This window comes from Pholcus phalangioides, unplaced genomic scaffold (genome assembly GCF_987345545.1).
Source record: "Pholcus phalangioides strain wild (caught in Gottingen) unplaced genomic scaffold, Ppha-v1.0 ptg000003l_1, whole genome shotgun sequence".
NCBI lineage: Eukaryota > Metazoa > Arthropoda > Arachnida > Araneae > Pholcidae > Pholcus > Pholcus phalangioides.
The window spans coordinates 53,407,718-53,417,008 of NW_028301596.1; the positions used below are offsets into that span (position 1 = coordinate 53,407,718).

The 9,291-nt window shown below is 38.2% G+C and overlaps 1 protein-coding gene across 1 annotated transcript; it reads right to left on the reverse strand.

The window, feature by feature from the left end:
• Positions 1-1,722: 1,722 nt before the first annotated feature.
• LOC149088819 (UPAR/Ly6 domain-containing protein crok) lies at positions 1,723-5,518 on the reverse strand. Its single transcript, XM_089250294.1, has 3 exons — positions 5,423-5,518; positions 4,904-5,086; positions 1,723-2,680 (listed from the first exon to the last, which is right to left on the reverse strand). The coding sequence occupies exons 1-3, from the start codon at positions 5,469-5,471 to the stop codon at positions 2,460-2,462; spliced, it is 453 nt and encodes a 150-aa protein (XP_089106420.1). The 5' UTR covers positions 5,472-5,518; the 3' UTR covers positions 1,723-2,459.
• Between the last annotated feature and the right edge of the window lie 3,773 nt (positions 5,519-9,291).

A 9,291-nucleotide genomic window follows, 5' to 3' on the forward strand; every position in this document is an offset into this window, starting at 1 on the left:
CTGTCACTACCCTATTCCTTGATTGACTACCCTATCCTTAATGAGACAGACCTAAGCAGGTATCAATGTGTACCGCACACACTCATCCTGATTAGTTAAGATCCAGCGATGTATGAGGTAGAACTGTGCAAACCACCATTAAAACACAATTATTGCAACACTATCAAAACAAGATTTTGTGCAAGAGATTATCGCAGGCATATTACTAGTCTAATACCCTTTGTATCAAATTATTCTAGCTATCAAGCTAGTCTCATCTTTTATAACTGCAATGCAGTTCAGCTGACATGCACTGGCATACACTAATTACATATTCAGAAGTTTCTCTCGTTCATGAGACGCATGAAAGAGACAGAAATCCGAGCCCTAATCATATTTCTTGAACAGAACTAACCATTCTCGAAAATTAAACTTAATTTTTGCCTCTACTGTCTGTTTTAAATATAGTTTCTTCCCCCATACCATAGTTGATTAAGACAAGCTTCCCCTCCACCCTTGAGTGATTTCCCCACGATAGCTAATTTTATTCATAATGTAAAACCGTGTCTATCATATCGACCCAACGATACATCTCTACCAACATATCTCTTGCATAGGCCTCAGCCTAAATATATTGTATAAATAAATAAATGTGTTCTAACAATTTCAACAAGCTTTTGTCTCATCCAACTAGCAATGTGTGTAATGCGAACCAGCTAACCCAAAGAGGAAAATGAAGTACAATATTAAAATTCTGAATTACTTGTAGAACACCACATAATGATAAAAAAGAAAAGCGTATTCATCAAATTGAGCAAACAATTTTTCATTTACAAAAACGACGGAATACGAAAAAAATCCCTGCACTTTAACGTAGCTTTGGGGGGGAAATGTTTCAATATAAGAAAAAATTATCAAAGAAAATTAAAAAACCAAACTTAAAAAAAAAAGAAAAGAATATTAAAAATCAGATCTTTATAGCGGCCAAAAAAAAGTGGTCATAAAAATATACTGTAAGTTCTACTACCAGATCTTTTTCAGACATTCCTAATCAAGATTCTTAAAAAAATAATTTGAGGCATATTTCCCTCCAGAGTATTCTAATTCTTACATTCTTTCCCCAGTTCTGGGAGAGGAAAGAGTCATACATTAAAAAAACTAAATTTTCACAACAGACTCCAATTTAATATGGATTCTTTGATTTAACATTTTTTAAATTTCTGTGCATATATTTCTGTTAATTTCAAAGTTCATACGATTTTTTTCAATTTAATGAATAGTATTTTTCACCCAATTCCTTGAAATCGTAGTGTTGGACTTCATATTTAAAAAATTCAGATTTACATCATGGGATAATGCACAGTGTTAATAATTAATACATAGCTTTCCTCCCAGAAAAATCATTACTAGATAATAGAGCTGGACAAATCCCAGGCGCCAGGTCATCATGGCAACTGGAAAATCTGTATCTGTGCCTAAAATTTTGTATGTGTGATTGCTAAATCAGTCTAGGCGATGGCTCAATATTTTGATTTCACCACAGTGTATCTTCCAACATAGGAAGGGGCCGGTTCGCTCCTCCTTAGAGATCGACCTGCAGGCCACGGGCTCCCCCAAAGCCACCATATTGACATCGGGCTTAGTGCGGAAGCCTGATCTACATAGCACTACTGGGGTTAGAACTCCCAACTCAAGCCATCACCAGATAAGGCTTCGAAAGTAGCTGGGTTACACGAACATGCCACAGATCGCAACCATATAGGAAGGGGCCATCACAAGTTCAAGAAAAGTAAAAAAAAAACATTACTTAAGACATTTTTCCTTGTGAAAAAACCATGCTGGCTCCTACAAAATTTGGTTGCCGTCCAAATTTTTTTCTGATTTGTCAAGCTATGCTAGATAGCTTTTCCTTGAGAAAATATCATTCAGCAACATGAATTAATTTCAGATAGCTTTACGTTTAGTCCGAATATGCATACAAGAGTAATAATTTATACACACATGAATGACAATTTGGTTGTAGACACAAACTTTTTGAATCATCCCACGTCATATTTTATATTCGAGCATCATTAACACAAAATATCCCTTATATATATATCACTTTATAATACAAGTATGTTTGGTCCTGTCGAAGTATAAACAATTTTTTAAATTTTTATTGGATGACATGAAATTTGATTAATTTCAAGTGATTACATTTGTGCCTTTAAATTTATGTTAATGCGACTTGAGAATATTGTGTTTGTACACAAAATAAACACTATGTCAAGGAATTTTATCTACACCCAAAACCACAAGTGCATGACTTCATTATAGGCCACTTGTAATTATTTATCTATTTTAACATGTCAAACGCTGTTTCATCATGGCTCATATGAGAAAATAAAATGGACGGATCACATGTATCGGAAGATCAGATGGGTTTGATAATCTTGTGTCCAATAAAACACAGCGATCATTATCAAAAACAAATCTTGTTACCAGGTGAAGGCAGCGTTGAAAACATGACTCAACAACAGAAGGCCAAAGATGATCACAGATACTTGCAATATTGAGGCTCCGTTGCAGCCGTCCTCTGCACAATAGCATTCTTCCCAGTAGACACCATTTTCTCTGTAACCCCAATCGCAGCCCCAGTTCACGCCTCTTTCTGATATCTGAGCGCAACGACGCATCACAGTTCTCCATCTACCATCCCCTGGGAAAAAAAAGAAAAAAAGCATGACAGGAAGATATAATAGCAACAACTACAACTCAAAAGGATTTTTTTAAAGAGTTGAAAGCAAATGAAAAAAAGGCTTTTAAATTTTGTGATATTATTCTAGAACAAGGGTGCACCGTCTTTTCAGTCTGCCAGATAGACCTCAAAGCAGAATATGCTGAAATCAGTGATGTACGTCACAGAACAGTTGGTGCTACTGCAGAACAATCTGAAAGAATTTTAAGAAAAAGTGCATAGCACGCAGAACATTTCCAGTCAGCAGAGGGCTCATTGCAGAACAGTGAAAAACATTCTGCTTTGGGGCAACTAGATACAGTGAACTATATCTATTTTCAAGCTATGAATCCATCCCCCGTTTCTCACTGGGGAGAAACCGACCTCTTACTTGAGCTAACAGCCATAGTTGGAGGCGCTCTTCAGAATGGAAGATCATCCAATGCAAACTGATAATTTGTGATGAGCAGTGGTGGAACTACTCCGGCTACTTGAACTTCATCTGACTGATTTGAATTTTCGGCTCAAATCGGAAACAGGAAGAGATTTCATATTGGTGAGACTGCTCATTGTTATTTATTGTGAGCAGTGATTGGCGTGTTTTTGTGATCCATATTTGTCGATCATTGAATTTTGCATTTGGAATGTAAAATGTAAACAAAAGAAAAAGGGAATTTTAATTATCAATAATAAATAGTTTTTGATGAAAATATACAGATATTAACACACTTTTGTTGTCTGTGGATTATATAAAGACCTTAGAGATAGAATGATCTTTGTTGCACTGTGAAGCAGATCATTTCTAGACTAGTTTGAGAACCGCAGGGCTATGCCATAGCTGCTCACTATACCTTAACTCTCATTTCTGTTTTATATTAAATACGTCTCATGAAACCCCCCCCCCTTAGCAGGACTGCCACAGAATGTTTGGGCATGCACATATTTTTATGCCCCCCCCACTCCCAATGGGATGTGAAAAAAGTGGTTAAAATTAGGGATAGGATAATAGCAATATTTGACCGCATACAGAATATTTGGCAGCTGAATATCAATTTTCTTAAAATTCATCACAGCCGCTGTGGTGGTCGAGTGGTTATAGTGCCGGACTCGTGATGCGAGGATCCGGGTTCGAACCCCACAGTGGTGGTCGGCTGAAGTTGGTTTTCTGTGGTTCCCAACTTCAAGGCGCAAATGCGAGCCGATCTCCCCGTTAAAAAGTCTCGCCACAGAGAGCAACAGTCCTACAACGGTAAATCATTCAACCATAACACTTCACTCATAGTTAGTTAAAACTGGGGGCAGATGACAGCACTACACATAACAAGCATTACACAGAAACAAACTATACGTCAGGTTGCACTACACGTACACGCACATTCCCGCATTTACCGTTTCGTTGGGGTTCCGCGGGGGGGGGGGGGTGCATGTGTGGTGTAGCAGTAGTAGGTAGGGGCTCGGGGATCCATGATGTTCTTAAGTCAGCCACCTCGTTGGGCAATTTGCCTGTTGTGGCGTTGTATTTGTATTTGTATTTGTTTATGAATAAAACCGATGTTTTTAATTAAGGATAAAATTATTGGTAATTATAAATGTTTGAATTCTAATTATGCAATTTATTATTTAAATAAATATTTTAAAAAATGATAATTGAAAGACTTCCATTGTCATGATACTGACAATAAAATTGTCAGCCCTTACACCCCACAATCGTGTTTTTATTAAACCCAGATATTGTTTTTGAACAAACCTAGAGAGTTTTTTTGCCCTGACTATTATATTACTCAAAAGAGAGTCAGGGTTTATATAAAAAATTTATAAATTATTTTCAAATATTTATAATTTAAAGAATATTAATTTTTAGATCAATTATTTTCAATCCTGTAGCTGGTCCAATGTAATATTTTTAATCTGCTTCTTATTTAGTCTTAAATGCTTTAATTTTAATCTCCATGCCCTTATTAAGTATGAGAATGTTATTGTTCCAATTTTATTGTCTTTTTTTTTAACAGCCATGTTATCCCTTTTTAATGTGTTGGCGATTTTTTTCTTTGGCAAGAAAGACGTCCGAAAGTATGACTCCATTTTACTCTTGACGACTTCTCGTCATGCTTACAGACGTTTTTCTCGCCAACAGGGCTTGTGCTATAGCTGTTCCAATCCATGCATAATTTTTCAGCATAACAATGACACAAGATATTGACTCACATATAAAACCCCTGGGACTCTGCTGAATGCTTTTATAACAGAATGTGCCCGGTGAAACGGCTTCCTCTCCCAGACAATCCACTAGAGAGTTTCGCTCGGTGTCGAAGGATTCATATGCTCCGCAATTATCTTCTCCCTTGGCTTCTTGGTCCGAGCTGCACTGGTAGCACTTGATAGATTCACCTGGGTGAGAATTAACAGTGATAATAATATGTGTCGACCGTTACACGTTTACATGTGAAGTCAATAAAGGAATAAAATACTCACAGCATATACCACTATTCAACAATCTTAACCAACCAAAATGTATTTAATTTTGAGTTGACTAAAACTGTCAATACTTAGTTTAAACAGGGAAGTATAAAAAGATCAATCATGTAAAACCTGCCCTTGATAATATTACTCAACCGTTATTATATTAAAAAATGTTTTGATAAATTTCCCTTTGATTACTTCAAAAAATATAAAATTCAGCTTATGGCAATTATATATATGTTTTTAAAAACTTGATAGTAATACCTATTGGCAATAAAGCCATTAAAATCACAAAAGCTGGACCAAACTCCATAATGGGATGCCCTAGAAAATGTAAACACACAACTGAATAGTGATGGGCGATCCGCTCATGAACCGTCTAGAAGAGCGGCTCTTTTCAAAGAGTGAGTGAGCCGCGGTTCTTAAAAAAAGAACCGCAGCTCTTACACTTCCATCGCATACAAGAAACTACCAAGAACAAGCAGGCTTTTGAAAACGTTGTGAAAAGAACCGTGGCGGCTGACGGCTCATATTGCCGACTCCTGTTGGCTACAAACGAACCGTGACAAGCCGAGAGCCGCAGAAATGAAAGTGAACCGTTTCCCGTTGAAACGCTTCTTGTAATTGGTCAGAAATGACCCGTGAATCGCTTCTTTTTTCGTTTGTGTTGCCTGCTCCTATTGGCTGCAAATGAACCGTGAAGAGCCGTGAGCCGCACAAATGAAAGTGAACCGTTGCCCGTTAAAACGCCTCCTGTAATTGGTCGAAAATGAGCCGTGAATCGCTTCTTTTTTCGCTTGTGTTGCCTGCTCCTATTGGCTACAAATGAACCGTGGAAATTCAAATGAGCTGTGTCTTGTTAAAAGGCCTTCTGTGATTGTTAGAACTGGTTTCTTCCCATGTCCCACACCTTCCCCTCTAAGAAGTAAGAACGCGTTGGCCACTCTTTCTCCCCCTCCCCTTTTGCTTGTTACATATATTTTTATTTTTTTACGTTTTTCTTTTTTTGCTCTTTCACCTCGGACTGGGTCACTACCTCCTATATACAGTACTGTATATAGGAGGTAGTGACTGGGTGCACCTGTTGGAGAGGGGACGGAATTATTTTCCTTATTATTATTGTTATTTCAATTGTTAACCAGTGCAGTCTTATGAGGCGATCCCCGGAGGATCTCAGATGTAGAGGCCTCGTGAGAATGAGATAATAAAATTTTCAAAAGTTTTGTGGAATTTTTAGCCCGATAGAGCCGGGCCGCAACTAGGGGAGTAGGTGGGTCTGGTGCCCGGGCGCTGGACTAGTGAGGGAGTCGGATGCACCCTTTTAACTGCTCCTTCTACATTACACGGGGGCGCAGAAATGCAAGCTTGACCCGGCTCAAAAAGTTCTAATTGCGTCCCTGGATTGGGGGGGGGGGGGTCCCAGGATTGCTGTCAATACGGCCCTGCTGTTCACCTCGGATTTGTTACCCTTCTTGAGCTGATAGAAATCATTTTACCCAATTTTTCTTCCTTTTGATCGATATTAATTTTTTTTAGCTCTTCCACCTCGGATTTGGCGCCCCTCCTCGAAAGGATAATTTGGCGCCCCTCCTCGAAAGGATAGAAATAATTTTCTTTAAATTTCTCTTTCTTTGGTAATTTAAAATTCTTTTTCTCGCCTTCTCACCTCGGAGAGATGTGGACTTTCTCCTAGAGAGGAGTGAATCCATTTTCCCTAACTTTTCTTTGAATAATAAGATTTTCTTTATTTTGCTCTATCTCTCATCACGGATTTTTCGCCCCTCAAAAAATCATTTCCCTAATTTTTTTCGACTTTTTCACTTCGGATTTGATGCCTTTCCTAAGAACAGACAGAAATCGTTTTCCTTCATTTTTTGTGGTTCTTTAATTTTTTTTCCATTCTTCCACCTCGGTTTTGTCTCCCCCCCCCCCCTCCCCTTACAGCGGACAGAAATTATTTCCCCAAATTTTTTGCGTCGTTCTTTAAAATTGCACCCTTGCATCTCGGATTTTGTGCCCCTCCTAAGTGGACAGAAAGAATTTTCGCTAATTTTTTTTGCAGTCAATAAACTTTTTTTTGCTCTTTCTTCACGATTTCGGCGCCCCTCCTAGAGTGGACAGAGATCATTTTCTTCTTTTTTGTTTTTTTTTAAATATTCCCTCTTTCACCTTGGATATGGTGCGCCTTTTGGAGGGGACACGAAATCTTTTTCCTTATTATTATTTGCCTATTCACCAGTGCAGTCTTACGCACGGGCCTACCCGGGACGTCCCCGAGGGGGGGGGGGTGTTCGTGAGGTCCCTCAGAGGAAGTCTCATGAAAATTAGATGTTACATTTTTTAATAGTAGGCGTAGGCAAGAGGTAGGCCTAAATTTTTAGTCAGATGGAGAAGGGCCGCAACAAAAGGGAGGGGGAGTAGGCGGGTGCGGTACCCGGGTGCTAGATTAGTGGGGAAGCCGAATCCACCTTTTAACTGCTCCTTCCACATTACACGGAGGCACAGAAATGTAAGCTTGTCCCGGCTCAAAAGGTATCTAGTTACTGCTCTGCATTGGAGGTGGGAGTACCAAGATCAGGGGCGTCGGAAGTGTTTCGAACCTGTGGGTGCCCGTCTTGAGATTCATGCAGGAAATTTCGATTTTTGAATCAATTCTGTGGGTGCTCGAACCCGTTCTACAAACTTCCGTGGGTGCTCGAGCACCCACAGCACCCCGGCTCCGACGCCACTGACCAAGATGCTCTCAAAACGGCCCTGCTCTTCACCTCGGATTTATTGCCCCTCTTAGAGAGCTGACAGAAATCGTTTTCCCTAATTTTTCTCTTGATCAATATAAATATTTTTTCGCTCTCTCACCTCTGATTTGGCGTCCTCTTAGAGCGGCGCCTCCTGTGGTCGTACGGTTGTGCAACCCAGCGGCCCTTGCATAATTTTTAATTGAAATTTTAATCGTGATTTTTAATTGAAATTTTAATCGTGATTTTTAATTGAAATTTTAATCGTGATTTTTAATTGAAATTTTAATCGTGGTTTTTTTTAATTGAAATTTCACATGCATATATATAATTTGTATTATAATTTCATACTCATAACTTTTTTAGTCACAATTCCACATATAATTTTCATTGAAATTTCTGTCGTCTTCAAGTTTCATGCATAATTATACTTATATTTCACTCACAATTTTTAAAATTACAGTTTTACACAATATCCCATTTCACCCCTGCAATATCTCACATATTTGTTTTTTTCTATTGAAATTTCCCTCATAACTTGAATTTTACTCCATTTTACAAGTCGTCAAATCATTCAGAATTTGTTTTTACAGTGATCCCGCTTATAACGTTTTTCAAAAAATTGTCATGAGAAAACGTTGTAAGTGAAGAAACGTTTTAAACAGGAAAAATCTTCACGAGAATTACTTAATTTTGATACCACGAAAATAAGTCGTACGAAGCGGTAGAAAATTGTAAGTTGGAATGTTATAAGCGGGATCGACTGCATTTTTTTATTCAGGAATTTTTCCGCAGATTCATTCTATGTTTTTATATTCTTATTTTTGTGGGCATTTTTGACCAGTTTCTCCATGAGTGGGTGATATCCCCTTCCCATGAAATGACGGGGGGGTGGGGGGGGGGTATAGCTACGAATACAATATAGCAGTATTTCTCAACCTCTGGTCCGCGACGATGGCATAAGTGGTCAGCATGGACACTCGATAAAATTATTCACCCTTTGAAATAGACGTTAATAATTACAATACGGCTTCAAATAAAATTATACCTTTGTACAGAGGTTCCCCACATCATCGAGGGGGAATGCAACAAAATTGCAATCATGAACACGAGATATCACTACATTTAGTCGAAAGTCGCAATTCATTGCTTCAAGTGTAATTTGCTAATTACTGCTAAAATTGCTGAATGGTGTGGAAATAAAGGGCTACTGCAAATCACAGTAAACAAAAATGTATTTCACGAAAAAAATATTCAAATATGACCTGATGATCATATTTCATTGAGAAAAATAAAATTCGGTATAAACTGGCATCTTAAATAATAATCTGTACAAAACGGGACATCATCAATTGCCATCAGAAACATTGTCCGAAGTAGGCATAATCATCGATCGTA

What these genes read in the sequence shown, in the direction of transcription:
- LOC149088819 (XM_089250294.1), bottom strand. Translation starts at nt 5,471, where the DNA reads ATGGAGTTTGGTCCAGCTTTTGTGATTTTAATGGCTTTATTGCCAATA. An exon ending in AATGGCTTTATTGCCAATAG is followed by an intron (nt 5,087 to 5,422) that starts GTATTACTATCA and finishes ATTCTCACCCAG; the next exon opens with GTGAATCTATCAAGTGCTAC. An exon ending in GAGTCCCAGGGGTTTTATAT is followed by an intron (nt 2,681 to 4,903) that starts GTGAGTCAATAT and finishes TTTTTTTCCCAG; the next exon opens with GGGATGGTAGATGGAGAACT.